This window comes from Oncorhynchus mykiss, chromosome 26 (assembly GCF_057628025.1).
Source record: "Oncorhynchus mykiss isolate SJ-2025 chromosome 26, ASM5762802v1, whole genome shotgun sequence".
NCBI classification, from domain to species: domain Eukaryota; kingdom Metazoa; phylum Chordata; class Actinopteri; order Salmoniformes; family Salmonidae; genus Oncorhynchus; species Oncorhynchus mykiss.
The window spans coordinates 12,571,971-12,589,936 of record NC_143047.1 but is presented as its reverse complement, the minus strand read 5'-3'; the positions used below and the strand labels follow the sequence as shown (position 1 = coordinate 12,589,936).

At 44.8% G+C, this 17,966-nt stretch overlaps 1 protein-coding gene across 1 annotated transcript in view; it reads left to right on the top strand.

Moving 5' to 3' along the window:
• si:ch211-186j3.6 (neural-cadherin) overlaps positions 1-17,966 on the top strand; it is a 218,883-nt gene that overhangs the window by 132,050 nt on the left and 68,867 nt on the right. Inside the window, 7 exon segments of the mRNA XM_036963347.2 lie at positions 885-1,071; positions 2,695-2,838; positions 4,716-4,999; positions 5,941-7,555; positions 8,153-8,246; positions 9,304-9,488; positions 15,341-15,567. Coding sequence (XP_036819242.2) covers positions 885-1,071; positions 2,695-2,838; positions 4,716-4,999; positions 5,941-7,555; positions 8,153-8,246; positions 9,304-9,488; positions 15,341-15,567 — 2,736 coding nt within the window.

The window sequence follows — 17,966 nt, the reverse complement described above, 5'->3', positions numbered from 1 at the left end:
CATTTAATTCAGCCTTTCATTTGTGCTCTTCCCCTGTACGACCCAATTCATTTTTTGACCCGTGCAGTTTCAATCCTCTCTCTCAATGAATTCGCTGAACAACTTCCTGCGGCTGTTGAATGCCATTGATAGCTCGTCGACGCAGCTTTTGTTCCGTTTGAATATTAAATGAGGTTCATTCTTCTTTGGTGAATAGACTTCAGGCTCCTGCTTTAAACCACATTATAACGACATAGCTTTGTTTTATTGATATAGAAATACATTGTCACAGAGGGTCACATGTGGCTGGGTTGAATGAGATCTCTCTGCTCCAGAGTAGCTAATTCAAGTTTGGTTAAATAAGAATGTGTGCACACATCCACCCCAATAGAGAAATAAATGAATCATATGCATGGTGTTAGAGACTATTTTTAGAGTAAAACTATTGTTTGAATAAAACTATTATTCTCTCTCCTGTCTCACTCACCCACCTTTGGTGATCTTACTCTGCATCTCTGTTTCCTTGTCTCTCTCACGTCCTCCTTTCTTTACTCATCCCTCGGTGTATCTCCAACATCCTGTCCTCTCTGTCCTCTCTCACTCTGTTCATATCCTTCACCTTCTCCATTGCACTCTCTGTAACCTCATCCTTCATTCTCTTCTACCCTGGCCTCCTGCTCTCCCTCCACCTCCTTCCTCCTCCTCTCTCTCTCTCTCTCTACTCTCACTCTCACTCTCCACTTCCACTCTCACTCTCACTCTCACTCTCTCTCTCTCTCTCTCTCTCTCTCTCTCTCTCTCTCTCTCTCTCTCTCTCTCTCTCTCTCTCTCTCTCTCTCTCTCTCTCTCTCTCTCTCTCTCTCTCTCTCCCTCTCCCTCTCTCTCTCTCTCTCTGTCTGTCTCAGATCTCATACTCCCTGCTAAACGACCGCAGTGGGGACTACCAGTACTTCCGGATTGATCCTGAGCTGGGCTCCATCTACACAGAGACCGTGTTTGACCGTGAGACCAAAGGCTCCTACCTGCTGGAGGTCAAGTCAGTGGACGGCTGGGAGTCAGCACGGCCCGGGAAACATGGACAGCCCAACTCAGGTGAGGCCAGCTCAGATCAGCTCATCAGCTCAACAGGGCTGGAGGATGGTGGAGGACGAGAGAGAGAGAACAGCAATGCATGCAGTATGCACACAGTAGCACGGCTTATCAAACTGTGACGACTTAGGAATACACTGTGCGCATTGTCTGAATACATTTCAATACATTTGAAAAATTACCCCATTTTCTGGCCAGCTTTGGTACTACGGTAGGAGAGCTGGGGTTTGGATGGCAGTTTCAAGACGTCCTTTAAGTCTGAGCTGCTGCTTATCTCTTTGGTGGGGAGGGATCCTCTCTCTCTCTACCAAATATGCGTATCTGTCCCCAGAGGGAACTCTCACCCGCTGATGAACAACCAGACAGGGTCTTAAGGAGAATGTATTTTTCAATCATATTATCATAGATTATTAAAAGTTGCTCTCAGAGGTGTCACTACAGACCCTGGTTCGATTCCAGGTTGTATCACAACCGGCCGGCCGTGATTGGGAGTCCCATAGGGCGGTGCACAATTGGCTCAGCCTTGTCCGGGTTAGGGGTAGGCTGTCATTGTAAATAAGAATTTGTTCTTATCTGACTTGCCTAGTTAAATAAAAAAATATATTAAAAAAATAAAGAGGATTGGAGACTAGGGGCTTCAGAGGGATGGAGACTCCTCCCAGAACACTGCTCTTTTGCTTAGCATGTAGAAGGAGTCTATAGGGCCTTCAACCCTCCATCCCTCACTATCCTTCCATCCCCTCTCCCGCCCAGCAACAGGCACCTACAGCCTGTCTTATACAACATACTGACATGTTGGTGTGAATCGTGGGGAAAAAACACATTCAAACATGCAAACACACACACGTTCTCAATCTCTCTCTCCCTCTCACTCGACTAAAGAGTATACTGAATTAAATTGGAGGAGCCCAGGAGTAGGGCGATGTTGTGATCGATGACAGCTGTTCAAAAAAGAAAAGAAAGAAGACTAGACACAAGGATAGAGGAGTATTGAGGAGGGGTCGTAAACACGACCTTGATGCAATAGCAGTGTTTACGGGGAAAGAGCAATCTGTCACGTTGTTGACGCTGCGTACTTGCCACGCTTCTCTGTGTGTGTCTGGAACACAGGAGAGGAGGAGACAAAATCAATTGACGATGGCTGCATCTGCCCAACAGATATGTCCTCCTTCTCCTCTCCTCCGTCAGACTCAGAAAGGCGTAAAAAGTTGGAGGTTGTGGCTTGTTTTGCTGCTGGGCTGCATTATCTCTGTGTTAAACTGCAAGCCCTCCTTGCAACCAGCTTACATAATTGATCTTATCTTGAAGAGTGTATTGCAAATGATGTTCCTTTTCATACTCATATCAAAGGGAGCATATTATATTGGGATGGACCCCACTCCCTCCTCCCCTCAAGGGTCTCTTTTCACATCTGCCTACGGATTGCTTCAGGAAAGAAAGAATCAGACGGCGAGAGAGAGGGAGAGATGTGAGGAATAACAGAGGGTGAAGATAGGAGGATGGAGGGAGAAATAGAGGGATAAAGAAGAGCGGGGGAAAGAGGGGGGGGATATGTTCAGGTTGACAGAATAAGAGCGGGACTGGCGTTTAATCTCTCACTCTGTGCTCTCTCTCTCCTTCCTTCAGACACGGCGTACGTGAGGGTTTTCATCAGCGATGTGAACGATAACAAGCCTGTCTTTGCTCAGACGGTGTATGAAGTCGACGTGGATGAGGATGCAGACGTGGGCTTTGCCATCCTCACTGTCAGTGCTAATGACGAGGATGAAGGTAAATGGTGGAGAGGGAGGAAATACTTCCCTGTCATTCTCACTCTCCCGGGGCTCAGTGAACGTGTGAGAGGTTACGAGGGCTCTCCATCTATCCTTAGGTCATGACCCTGAAAAAAAACAGTACGGTTGAGATGCCCTAGTTGTCATCAAGGCAAGGCAAGGCATCAAGGTGGCTACTTTGAAAAATCTCAAATATAAATTTGATTTGTTTAACACTTTTTTGCTTACTACATGATTCCATATGTGTTATTTAAAAGTTGTTATGTCTTCACTATTATTCTGCAATGTAGAAAATAGTAAAAAATTAAGAAAAACCCTGGAATGAGTACAGTAGGTGTGTCCAAACATTTGACTGATCCTGTATGTTTCACATCGATTTCATGTTATAGATTGTTGGTGTGTCATATAACTTGTCAAGGTACTGCGGTGTAAATAGAATATAAATCAGCTTTTCTTTTCATACAAACTGCATAAGTCTCCATATGGCTTCCCCAATAGCTCAGAAAGGACATCCTTAACATCCCAATAGGCTCATCAACTCCCAGGCCAGGGACTGCACACACACAGCACACAGCAACTCTACTCTCTCTCTCTCGACTGCAGCAAGCCCTATAATAACTCTCCTCCTATGGGCACCATCCATACCCCTCTCCCATCCATCTCAACCTATACTAACACACTGTCATTTATTCACCTGACTCACCCTCATTCAGCCGGCTCTAGCTCACACGGACCGCTACAATAAATCCATTGTGAAGCATATCATCTCCTTCGGTGCAGCGGCAGCTAGCTAGCACGGTGAGGGCTCTTTATCAGTCCGCTATGGGAATAGGAGAGGAGGGGAGAAGGGGGGCGTAGCTTCATATTATCAGACATTTATCATGTCGGAGCGCGTAGGCCTGTGGAGCAGCAACCACCTCTCTGTGATGAATGGGCTCGGCCGCGCCGCCAGCTCCATCTCTGCAATCTCAACACACAGTGCCCCGCGTGAGGGGACAGTCTCCGGGCCACTTTGGGTAATAAAGCACACACACGGGGCCAGCTATGCTGATGGGCCGACACCCCAAGCAGATTATCACTGCTGAGGGAGCCAGGGAACTAGGAACACAGAGAAAGAGAGAGAACAGAGTGGGAGAGAGAGAGAGAGACAGTGAGGTCTTTTTCCTTTACTGTGCTGATAAGAGTTCCTGGAAGTGGAATCAGATCGTTTCTTTTTGTTCTCCTCCTGTCAGCTTATAGCCAGAGGAAGTGGGACGTTTTTTTTTTAAACACGTACAAGTGGGAATAGGATTTCTTGTGTTTGTTTTTTCATTTAGTTTGTTTACACTGCGTTGCTCGCTCTGTGCATGCATGGTCTCCACTGGGATTTGAACTCAGACGTTTGAAGGGGGAAGGAAGCTCAAATGAAAACATATCTATTCACAGGTCATTCTAATGTTTCATTAGCACTGTTGCCAACACAACAAAATACTCAGGATTAGGGATTACTGCTCTGCTCTGTTCTGGCGTCCTCACTTTCATGTTGCAAATAACCTATGAATATCTTTTCTTTGGAGATTCCTCCATTCTCCCTCTCTTGAGTTGTAACGTATTGAATCTGACTGAGACTCCATTGAGCCTCCTCTCAATTATTGGATTCTGTACATAACTCCTGATCAGCTAATAGACCCTATTACTATTGCTTTGTGATGCATAAAAACTTCCTGAAATGTCCAGCAGAACTGTTACCTGGATTCAGTCAGAACTCATTTGAAAAATAAAACTTTGATTCCTGAAAAATGTTAGCTATGTATGTTAAATGATATGTCTGTGATGCTCATGGTGTCCATATTCTGCTTACTACACACGTCTTAGTTCCCACATCGTTCTGTTTAGGCGCCAATGCTAAGCTGCGCTACCAGATCACGTCTGGCAACACTGGCGGGGTGTTTGACGTGGAACCAGAGGTGGGCACCATCTTCATCGCCCAGCCTCTGGACTACGAGCGGAACAAGGGCTACAAGCTGCTAGTGCTGGCGTCGGACGGGAAGTGGGAGGACTATGCGGATGTGATGGTCAACGTGGTCAACAAGAACGACGAGGCGCCAGTGTTCACGGTCAACGAGTACTACGGCTCTGTGACTGAAGAGCTGGATGGATCGCCTGTGTTCGTGCTTCAGGTATGTGTGAAACGCTCATTGAGTCACACAGTCATCTTCATTTGTCACGTTATTGTGGCAACAGATACAAGTGATCTATTAAGTCATCACATGTATTAGCAGGACAATGAGGGAGAATCGTACGATATAAAGGATCAGACATCTGAAATCTCGGGAGAGTATTTTGCCGTCAACTCAACCGTGCTATACAACTCTGTCAACGTGAAAGACTGACATTTTCTCTTTCTGTTATCATGTGAACGCTTTTCCCTCAGTATCTCAAGAGCTTAAAATTATAAGGCTCTATCTGCATTTTTGTCGAAACTGAGTTACTTGCATAGCTTTGCTTTGTCAAATATGCTGTACCCACTGCATAACCTAATTCAAGTTCAAAAGAATACAAGATAACAATCATTCCAACCAATTATCTCAGAATCATCGTTTTGCAGATGGAACCTTATAATTCCAAGGTCACACAATTCTGTCATTCAACATGTGAGTCATTGTGCACCAGGAGGTTACAGACACTCTATTTCCCAAGCCTTTATGTCCTCAGACTGAATTGCATGAGATGACATCATGCTATTTCACAAGGTTCTTCAGACGGGACATCTGGTACTAGCTTTAGACCATTAGCAGTTTCCCCTCACCACTCATTGGTTTCATTTCACCTACAGTACCTGACGCTCTGCAATTCTCATGATAGATTTAAATTCTCGTGTTGCTCTGCCTGGGGATTGATTTGGGGCTGAGGTCAGGCGAGTGAAAGTTGTGCACGTAGCCGATAAACTAGAGTTGATCACTGTGCAGAGCAGGTTGGTGTGAAGTTAACACTTCAACCAACCTGATGGATGACACCAAGTCAGCAAGCTTCAATAATTAAACAGTGCTGAACTCCATAAAATAAGTTTTCAGGCTGCAGATTAAAAAGCTTCACAAGCACATTCCCTTTGATGTTGTAGGTAACTGCTACTGACCCAGATAAGGATGCTGACCAGGAGGCCCTGCGGTACTCCCTCCATGGCCAGGGAGCCGAGAGCGAGTTCATTATTGATGAGGTGACGGGGAAGATCTATGCTCAGAGGACTCTGAACCGGGAGGAGCGGGCCGTGTGGAGGTTTGTGGTCCTTGCCACAGATGAGGGCGGCGAGGGTCTGACCGGATTCACTGACATCATCATCAACGTGTGGGACATCAACGACAACGCGCCCATCTTCACCTGCGCCCCCGATTGTCATGGCAACGTGCCGGAGAACTCTGCCCCCGGCACCTCTGTCATGGAGATGACGGCCACCGACCTGGATGACTCGGCCGTGGGCCAGAACGCTGTGCTGTCCTACAGGATTGTGGGTAATACGGGTACAGGTGGCGGCGGCTCTGACATGTTCAGCATTAACCCGTCCACGGGCACCATCTCGGTGGCAATGAGTGGCCTGGACCGGGAGCAGGCAGAGACCTACCTGCTGATGGTGGAGGCCAGGGACGGGGGTGGCATGACGGGCACGGGTACCGCCACCATCAGGGTGACAGATGTGAATGACCACGCACCCAGGTTCACGGAACGATCCTGCCTCGCCAGGGTTCCTGAGAGCAGTGAGCCCAACGCGGTGGTGCTGGAGCTGTCTGCTGAGGACTGGGACACAGGCGAGAACGCCCAGCTCACATTCAGTGTGGTGGCAGGAGACCCAGAGCAGAAGTTTTCCATGGTGAGCCAACGGCAGGAGCAGCGTGGCACCCTGAGGCTGAAGAAGAGGCTGGACTACGAGAGGCCCAGTGAGCAGCGCTTCAACCTCACCCTGAAGGTAGAAGATCTGGACTTCTCCAGCTTTATCCACTGTGTCGTAGAGGTAGAGGACTGTAACGACCACGCACCCATCTTCATCGCGCTCTCCCAGCCGCCAGCGCCCCTGCCCGAGGACGTGCCCGTGGGCAGCAGCGTGGCCAGGCTGACGGCCAGTGACTCTGACTCAGGCCAAAACAAGGAGATCACCTACAAAATCCTCCAGGAGTCAGATCCTCTGGGCCAGTTCTCTGTGGACCAGTCTGGTCTAGTCACTGTGACCAGCGCTCTGGACAGAGAGACAGCAGCGCAACACAACCTGGTCGTCCTGGCTTCTGACCATGGCTCTCCGGCCTTGACGGGCAGCGCCACCATTCAGCTGGCCCTGCTGGACGTCAACGACAACGGACCGGAGTTTGAGGCAACGTACGCTCCAGTGGTGTGGGAGAACGTCTCTGGTCCCCAGCTGGTCAGACTCAACCAGACTTCCACACTGCTGCGGGCCATAGACCGAGACTCAGCAGAGAACGGATCTCCATTCTACTTCAACCTTCCCTTAGAGCTACACCACAGCAACGACTTCTACCTGCAGGATAACGGAAACGGCACGGCCACCATCACAGCCCTGAGGGCCTTCGACCGGGAGAGGCAGAAAGAGTTCCTCCTACAGATCATCATGAGTGACAGCGGCCATCCACCCAAGACGGTCACCAACACTCTGACCATCACCATAGGAGACGAGAATGACCATGCTCACCAGGCGGGAGAGAAGGAGATTTTTGTCAACAGTCACAGAGGTGAGATCACTGTCATCATCAATACACTATAGCGCATGTATTCATGCATAGCATAGCACCGAGAGAACAAATTCACAAAGCAATATATGAATGAGGAGCAAATCATTTGACCCTCAGTCTGACCTTTTCCAGGGCTTGAAGGTTTTGCTTCAACCGGGAGTTTATGAAAAGAAACCATAACTCTTTTGTTGTTCTGGCGCCTTTGTACAGTAAGAGCTGCTATAGGTGCGAGCAATTAGGTATGGCTGATTCTCTTTTCTCCTCTTCAGGGTTGACTCTATTCCTGGTTTATACCTCTTCTTTCACAAAATGAGTCAATACATTTTGTTCCCCATTGTTGAAGTGCAGTGGAGAGTTGCTGGTAATATGTGTTGACTAGTTTCTTTCAGACACATTTTCTTGTTGCCATGCAATGACCATGATGGCGTTTCTCTAGCTAGCTGTTTTCAGAACACTTTAATATCCATGTGAGCAGTGCTCTTTTTGACTATGCCTCTTCGTGACACACACACACACACACACACACACACACACACACACACATACACACACAGAGAGACACACACCCTTGAGAAAATCTATGTTCTTTGCCGACAGGGAGGATGCCGACCACTGTACTGGGGAAGGTCTACGCCCCGGATCCTGATGATTGGGACAACAAGACCTATGCCTTTGAGGGACATGTGCCCAAGTAAGACATCTCTAGCTCTCTTCATCTGTAATTCTCTCTCTTTCCCTCCCTCCCGTCGCCCTCTCTCAACGCGCCATAAACCTTGAGAGTGATGTCTCTCCCGACAGCCTCTCTGTCATTGATGTTGTGGACCTGCACCTGAGACGAAGGAGCGAGACGAGCAGAGCAGAGGAACCCTGAGCGACAGGGCGTTTTTGAGACGTTTGCCTTGAGATCTCTGTGAAGGCTCAGCAGCTACAGCAGTGTTCGGAACATATCATACCATGTGACACCTTCGACGGCCTCACATCCAGAAGCACTACCACTGCTATAGCCCTGCACTCACATACATGAACTAAGATTGACTGTAGCTTTTTCCCCCCAGAGAATCTGTTCTTTCAACACACATAGCTACAGTATGTTGTTGAATCTATACAGAGTTAATATTTAATCTAGCATCTCTCATCTTCACTCGAGTAGAGAAACTTCTGCATTACTCAATAGGGAAAAGGTTGGAATCCAGTTGACTAATTTTGACACTTCATATTAAACACAGTTGGATTTGAAGATGATAAACCATCTCATCTCAATGTCTCCTTCACTATTTGATGTGCCTGGGATCTTGCTTTGATTCCCGGTGTAATCAAACTTGAATGAGCTCAATTACAAAGGAAGTATGAAGTCGTGGACCACAAGGAGTTGCTTCCTCTCATCTTTTTCTCTTATCCCTTTTATAATCTCCCATTCCCTCCCCTTCTTTCGTCCATCCTCTCCTCCTTCCTCCCTCCTCCCTCCCCCTCTATTCTCTCCTCCCCCATATTTTCTTATTTTCTCTTCTTATATCCTCTCTCTCTTATCTATTCCTTCTTTTATTCTGCTGTTTTGAATCATTGTGTCTTAATCTCCTCGCTCTGGTTCCCAAAGTCTCTCACTCATTTCTTCTCATTTATGTCAACCTAGTATTCATTCACAGTGGTGTACCACCAACTCTAACTACAGATGCTCCCCCAGGCTGCTCATTTTACATGCAATATATGAAGCATTGATGTTGCTGATGTGGTTTTTGATGCCTCCTCAGTTACTTCATCCTGAACAAGCGGACGGGATTCCTGATCATTAAGGAGAACACTCCCCCGGGCAGCTACAAGTTTCAGGTGTGCGTGTCAGACGGCGTGTGGCCAGACGCCGTCTCCGGGGTAACAGTGTATGTGAGGGAGCTGCGCGACGAGGCCATCTACAATTCTGGATCCCTGCGCCTGGCAGGTACAGTACAGTACACAAGTCCGCTGAACCTTGACCTACTGTATGACCTGGGACACATCAGGGGTCGGAATGTTTTATATGGTGTCATGTTATCGTATGAAGATGATTTCTTGTGTTTATAAGAATGTATATTTTCAAGATACAATGTATGGGTTAGTAACAGTGGAAACATGTCATTCTTGGAAGTATGTAATTCTGAATTATAATTAGACAATGTTTTGCTTCCTCAGCACTTTCATTTTGGGCGTCAATTATAGTCTGATGCACCGCTTGTGTGTGTGAAAATGAAATATACTCTGGAAGAGATGGTCTATGGCTGAGGGGATTTTATGATTTCTGAGATATTTAAACGAAAAGAGAGAGAGAGAGAGGAATAGCGGAGGGAGTCATGGCTCATATAAGCTGATAAAGGGATTTGCTTCAAAAAAACAGCAGCAGGCAATGTAGTCACACCAACCAGGAGCCGTTACATTACAGCTGGTGATTATATACGATGTAACATTATTTATTTAAAGGGAACTGGGTAAACAGGACGTTTTATAATATGTACTGTAAGTGATGAAAATGGAACCAAAATCTTCCGTAATCAATGTTTGTTTGCGCTCTGCTTCAGTCCATTTCATCTACAGTAGAGCCGCTTGGTTTCGTAAACTTCTTAGCCGGGTATTTCGAGTGCATCCTCTAAATGACAACAATATCCACTGCATTTGGAGAGCTGGAGAGTTTGTATTGATCGAAATGGCTCGTGGCATAAAATGTCTGTTGAAGGTGAGTGTTATTGGAAGCAATATGGCAACAACTGCTGTAGTGCTGAGAACTGAACCAGACTCAGACGCTCAACCTAGAGTGCAATTACCCTAATCAGTCCTGAGACCCCAGCAAGACTGTATTCATCTGACTTCTCTGCAAGCCCAGCCCATATATTTATCCTCACAATGAAGTGTTTTACCATTTTCTACCATTTTTTTTTTACATGTAGTAGAATTTGACATGAACAGTTGCGTTCATGAGTTTTACTGACAGATGTCAATAATAGAAAAAATAAGGTCTACCAAATCAAAAAAATGGATTAAAAATGAATTGATATGAATATTGTAAGTACATAAATTGTTTCCTCAGTGGGAAATGATTATCCAACGAGTCAGGTTCGACTGTTTCAACTGTGCGGCGTTTCCCTAGAAGAACCCCTTACCTTCGAATGACTCTCGAGTAGCGTGTGAGCAACATAGAGCAATGTGTGTGTTCGTGAGCGTCTCCGATTGTCATAGAGAGCTTTTAGTCGTTTGTTGCTTGAACCATTCGGACTCTACAGACGTTTTTACAGAAAGATCCGGGGCCTCTTCGAGATCCACCCTTGTCTCACAAACACCGATCTAGCTCAGCCCCCATTAATCACACAGACGTGGTTGGTGTCTACGGACGTAGAAGAAGTCGGCGATTCCAATGGTACAACCCCGAAGTCCGTAGCTGAAACACACAACGTTTAAACAGTGTTAAAAGTCCAAAACCGTGCGGTGTTACAGTGGGACACATTGGGTTAAATATACATCTGTAGGCACAACCCAGGAAATGTTAAATGTCAACACCAAGACTGCCCCCAATCCAAATGCATTTGTAAACAACAATTACCTGAAGGTAATTGGGATTGTGAAAGCCATTTTCAGGTTATTTCACAAATAAAGCACTCTGTAAACATTCTCATGGATTCCAAGTCTGAAGGATTATGTAAAATTCAACTTATAGTATTACTGACATAGCTTCCTTGACATTTTAAATCCCATTTCAAGAACAAATGTGGAAGGCAATAAGGACATGTACTGTTAAATCTTATTCTGGGAGATTAAGGCTCTTTGTGGAAAACTTGCAGGAGAATATGATTGAAAGGTGAAATGTGTGATAAATAGTGAATCCTTGAGATGCCCACTCCAGTTCACATAAGCATATATGACATCTTCAAAGAAACACACACACACACACACACACACACACACACACACACACAGCTTTATTTTTGTGAAATTTCAGAACTTTTGGGGGGAGTAAAAATGTTTGACCATTACAAATCCTATTTTCCCTAACCCCTAACCCTAAACCTAACCCTAACCTTAACCCTAACCTTAACCCCAAAACCCTAAATCTAACCCTTAAGCTTAAAATAGCAAATTCAGGACATGAAGAAATCTTTTTTTATTATTATTGTTTTCCTACCTTGTCAGGCCATCCGGTGAATTATTAGGACGTTAGGGTCCTGGTAAAGGAAGGAAAAAGGTAGGAAAACAAGTACACACACACTCACTCTCTTTCGCTCTCTCGCTCAAACGCACAGCCCTCTGGGTAATGTCTCGTATGTGGGATAAAGAACTTTGAAACAGCTTGAGTGTGTCTTTTTCTGGCTGGGAGATTAGTTAGAAAGAGTTTCATATTTAATCCTTCATTCCATTCTCCTCCTTCCCTCCCTTCTGGGGCCCACCTCACCTGTTTGCATCTCTCCTGCTTCCTGCTTCATGCGATCAATAAAAATAGAAATTGGAAAAAATATCTTCAGTTCACCTCTGGGATTAACACCAATACTAACCTCTGAGTCTGTCTCAAGGTCCTATTGACCCAGTCAACTGAGACCCTGTACTCTGTCACCATCAGTGTGTCTGTCTGCTGACCTGACATGACAGGGGCATGCTAGTCTCTTTTAATGGAGGTAGTTTGTATTTACTGTGCCTTACGTATGTATTTGGACAGTGAAGCTAAAATGTGGCTCTGCCCTCCACCATTTTGGATTTGAGATCAAATGTTTTATATGAGGCAACAGTACAGAATGTCACCTTTTTATTTGAGGGTATTTTCATACATATCTGTTGCACCACTTAGAAATCAATGCACTTTATGTATCTAGTCCCCCCATTTGAAGGTGTAATAATTATTTTGACAAATTCACTTATGGTTTTCAGTTTAGTCAAAAGTTTAGTATTTTGGTCCCATATTCCCAGCACACAATGACTACATCAAGTGTGTGATTCTACAAAGTTATTGGATGCATTTGCAGTTTGTTTTGGTTGTGTTTCGGGTTGTTGTGCCCAATAGAAACGAATGGTTAATAATTTAATGTGTCATTTTGGAGTCACTTTTATTGTAAATAAGACTAGAATATGTGTCTGAACACTTTTACATTAATGTGGATGAATTAATCATGAAAGTTAAAGATGAAAGTGACTCCAAAATGACATTACATGATTTACAATTCATTTCTATTGGCCACAGCGTAATCCGAAACAGAACCACAGCAAATTGCAAATGCATCCAACAAGTTTGTAGTCACAAGCTTGATGTAGTCATTGCATGCTAGGAATATGGGACCAAATACGAAACTTTTGAATTAATGTTATATACTGTAAGTGAATTTGTCCAAATACTTATGACACCTTCAAAGGTGGTTAAATTCCAAAATACTATCCATTTTAAGAAACGTTGGTGAATTAGATTTTATTGTTTAATAGGCATCCCGTCAGCGGGACGGACACCTGTCGACAACATCCGGTGAAATTGGAGGGCGCGCTATTCAAATAAATAATCCTAATATTAAACATTTATCAACATACAAGTATCTTATATCATTTAAAAGCTTCAATTCTTGTTAATCTAATTGCATTGTCCGATTTACAATAGGCTTTACAGCGAAAGCATACCATGCGATTGTTTGAGGACGGCGCCCCACATCAACATATTTTTCAACCAGCACAGGCTTCATAAAATCACAAATAGCGATTAAATAAATCACTTACTTTTGAAAATCTTCCTCTGTTTGCCATCCCACGGGTCCCAGCTACAACATTAATGGTAATTTTGTTACATAAAATCCTTCTTTATTTCCCACAAAGTCTGTCTAGTTGGCGCCATCAATTTCAGTAATCCACTTGTTCAACATGTAGACAAAGGAATCCAAAAACCTACCGCTAAACTTTGTTCAAACAAGTCAAACTACGTATCTAATCAATCCTCAGGTACCCTAAAATGTAAGTAAACTATAATATTTCATACGGAAATAAGTAAGTTCAATAGAAAAGTAAAAGTGTGTGTCCTCTTTGTCACGCGCCCACAGACTGATTTCAAACTGTGACTCTTTGTACCAAAATTCCAAATTCTTCCTCGTTTTGGAAGAAACAAGCCCGAAACCTTGAACAAAGACTGTTGACATCTAGTGGAAGCCATAGGAATTGCTTTCCATTATTAGAGCCTGGGACTTAAAAAAAAAAAAAAAAATCAGGTGGTTTTTCTTTGGATTTTTGACTACCATATTAATTGTGTTATAGTCTCATACCTTATTTTAACATTTCCACAAACCTTAAAGTGTTTTCTATCCAATGCTACCAATTATTTGCATATCCTGGCTTCTGGGCCTGAGTAGCAGGCAGTTTACTTTGGGCACGTCAGTCAAGCGGAAATTCAGGAAATTAGACCCTAGCCCCAAGATGTTTTTAAGAATTGAACATCTGTAGATGGACTACAGACAATTTATTGTTGAAAGTCAGCAGACATGCAGTTGGCATGTTACTGATAGTCCAGTGGTTGATGCTCTACAAGTGTTACCATACCCTTAAATATAGAACTTGTTATCTAATATCCAATAGCTTCACTGTCCAAATAAATACTTGGGGGGTGTGTGTGCGCGTGTGTGTGGGTTTGTGTGTATCCCCCTAATGCCCGTGGGAAGGAGAGTCAATGTGATCATTGCGTTGGATCAAAGCCAGGTGTAAATCTGTCCCTCCATGTTAAAGAGTCCCTGCCTGTCTCCCACAGCACTGGTAATGAGACCAGACAGATGGCTGCAGCATCCCCTCACTGAGCTCCATTTCCATTCTCTTATTGTCAATCTAGGATTCCTCCCTCTGTCTGCTCCCATGGCCTTAATCACACTGAGCAACACTGACACTCCTCGGGACCTAATGATCCCAGATTGACACAGCTCAGGTGTTCCCAGCATGACACTTAAAGCCTGCCGTCAGCGCGGGGATTAAGAGTTGGAGAGATGAGAGCACACAGACACACTACACATTGTCAGAAAGTTACACACACACTCACATATTTAGTCAGACAGTTACACACACTACACTTTTTATTAACAACCAAATTCACAAACATTAATTTATGAAACGTTTCATTCATCAGATATGACTATTGGAGCCATCTCCCTTATAACTATTTCTAAATATGTCACTGATATCATTCAAATTGGATGAAATCTCTTTTCCTTTCCTTTCCACCTGTCTCCTGTGTGCTAAAGAGTTTTGATTGGAGCAGTAGGGGGACCCTGTCTGTGTCAAACAGGGCCCAGGGGACTGAGGGGGCTCCAGCCCCAGCTCCCCTCTCTCTCCTAATCCCATGCTAGAAGGTGTCGGCTCAATTAGAGGAATCCTTGACTCAGGGGAGAGACGGCCTCGGCTCAGGAGCTCTCTCACCTTGGCACCCTCTCCTTGGCAACTCTTCCAAATTGAGGTTGAAGGCTGTTCCGTCCTCGCCCCCCCCCCCTCAATATCCCTGACATAGCCAGAGGGGTCTTTCTGTGTGAGCGTTGGCTGTGACTGTGACAATGTGTAGCAGGGATGGGTGGTGTCTGTCTTGCTGAGCCAGGGCCAGTGGCTCTCGGCGGGGAGAGGGGTGGAGATTGACAGGGCCTGTCTGGTCAGGTCTGGGAACACATTCTGTTTATTGCCTGTAAGTTTCTCCTGCTCATTGAAGAGATTTGGGGGATGCATTAATTTAGCCTCGGAAAACGAGAGGGACGAGTCCTCTGGCATATGTTCTATTCTGAATTTGTATAACTTTGTTTGTTTGTGTGTCTATGTGTGTGTGTGTTGCAGACGTCACAGCGAAGGAGTTTATTGAGCAGCGTGGTAGCTTGAGGAGTCGCTATGAACTGCTGGTGGACTTCCTGTCAGAGATGTTGGCGGTGGGCGTTGATGACATCAACGTCTTCAGCCTGATGGACGTCAGGGAGAGGACACTGGACGTGCGCTTCGCAGTGCACAGCAGTCCCTTCCTCAGAGCAGAGAGACTACAGGGATACCTCGCTGCTCACAAACAAAAGGTAATGATGACCCTGGAAGTTATCCTGTTGAATACACTATGATTTTCTTTGAGTAAGAAAATGACAATAAATGAACGACGGTGTGATTATTTTAACGAGCCTCACTCATTAGGCGTTAGAAGATGCAACCCTAACTTGACCTCACTGAAAATACACACAGGATTACTGGACAGAAGACATTTCCATATGTGGTCCAATTATGGAAAATACAGTCACTCAGGAGTGTTGCCTATTTTGAAGAGAGGGGGATTTCAATCGAAAAAATGTGCAATATGTATTTGTGTTCTGTTTTCCACATAATGAAAAATGTAACCCTCTAGTTTTTTTGAGCTGGTTTATGTGGATGTTACTAATGGATTATGTAACATTGCAATGTCAATTACAGTATAATATATCTAAACTGCTCTTGTGATGCTGTCACTTTGAGTACATTAGTTATTGCAGTATTGGACTGTATTCACCAGACCAGCTATAGATTATTGTGGGCTGTGGAGCCTTACAGTGTAGTTGTTACACAGGGACAATCTTTAAAGTTAAACCAGACCATTACATCGCCTAGTGGTTAACCGTGTTGGGCCAGTAACCAAAAGGTCGCTGGTTTGAATCCCTGAGCCGACTAGGTGAAAAGTCTTGAGCAAGGCACAAAACCTGTAATTGCTATTTTAAGTCGCTCTGGATAAGAGAGTCTGTAAAATTACTAAATGTACAATTTCAAAATTGTAATCATCCTCCTTACCCAACACTTAGTTTCGGCTTCCTTCTGTTCTGACATCTCTTCATTGAGGCGCACATTCACTTCCTCTTTCATGCAGTTGAAAGCTAGAGAGAAATAGTGTAGGGAGAGAAAGAGAGGGGGGGGGGGGGGGGGGATATACCGAGTTAGAGAAGGAGAGAGAAATCAGTGAAAGACAGAAATATAGAGAAAGGGAGAGAGAGAAGGAAAGGAGAAAGAGTGGATGGGGATGCTTCAGGTGTGGTTTGTGGTTGGTCTGTGCTCTGTCATCTGGATTTTGTGTGCCCCTCTGAAAAGACATCGATCACAATGAGATGTGAAGCGTGGCGAGTGAAGATGAGCGCGGAGAGGGAAATAGGGAGGGGGGGCGGCTGCGGTTATTAAAGTTTGCAATTCTACAGTAATGCTCGGAAATATGAGAGACATAAATGGTATTTTCTCTCTCTCTCTCTTTCTCTGTTTCTTTCACGGCAATAGAGATTTCCCTTGCTGGTAGAGCATTTCAATTGTTAGTGCACCCCTGACAGTTTTAAGAAAGAACATATTGGTTTGCTGTGGTTAAATCCATTGATATGTAGACCAAGTTCTATGTTCCTCTTGTAGAAGTAATAAAGTGTCTAGAGAGAAGGGACGTTCTAGTTGATTTTGGAAAATGAAAGGGGACCCTTTTGTGTTATAGATCTCTGCTTCCAGGCCTTTTGTTGTGAGACTTCATTTCTGGATTCTGTAATGTAAAATGGGTTGTCTGGATACATGTGCAATCCAAAAAGAATTACAAGTAAGTTATATCGAAATATCCAAACACAGCCCTACATACTCTTTGTCAGCGTCTTGCCAGTAGATGATATTGTGAAGGAAAATGCCTCCCTTAAGTCCCATAATAAAAACTGTGTTTTGAAGTACACTACATGACAAAAAGAATGTGGACACAGCATTCCAAAACCATGGACATTAATATGGAGTTGGTCCCCCTTTTGCTGCTGTAACAGCCTCCACTCTTCTGGGAAGGCTTTCCACTAGATGTTGGAACATTGCTGCGGGGGCTTCCATTAGGCCACAAAAGCGTTAGTGAGGTGGTCAGGCACTGATGTCAGGCGATTAGGCCTGGCTCGCAGTCAGCGTTCCAATTCATCCCAAAGGTGTTCGATGGGGTTGAGGTCAGGGCTCTGTGCAGGCCAGTGAAGTTCTTCCACACCAATCAGTCATTGTATGCTGTAATGTTAAGATTTCCCTTCACTGGAACTGGTGTAGCCCGAACCATAAAAAACAGCCCCAGACCATTATTCCTCCTGCACCAAATTTTACAGTTTGGCATTATGCATTCGGGCAGTGATTCATCACTCCAGAGAACACATTTACACTGCTCCAATGGTGGTGAGCTTTACACCACTCCAGCCGACTCTTGGCATTGTGCATGGTGATCTTACGCTTGTGTGTGGCTGCTCGGCCATGGAAACCCATTTCATGAAGTTACAGACGAAAAGTTCTTGTGCTGACTGTGCTTCCAGAGGCAGTTTGGAACTCGGTAGTGAGTGTTGCAATCTCTATGGAGATTGGCTGTGTGCCCGTCAGCAATGGGTGTGGCTGAAATAGCCGAATCCCAAAATTTGAAGGGATGTCCACCTACGTTTGTATATACAGTGGCTTGTGAAAGTTTTCACACCCT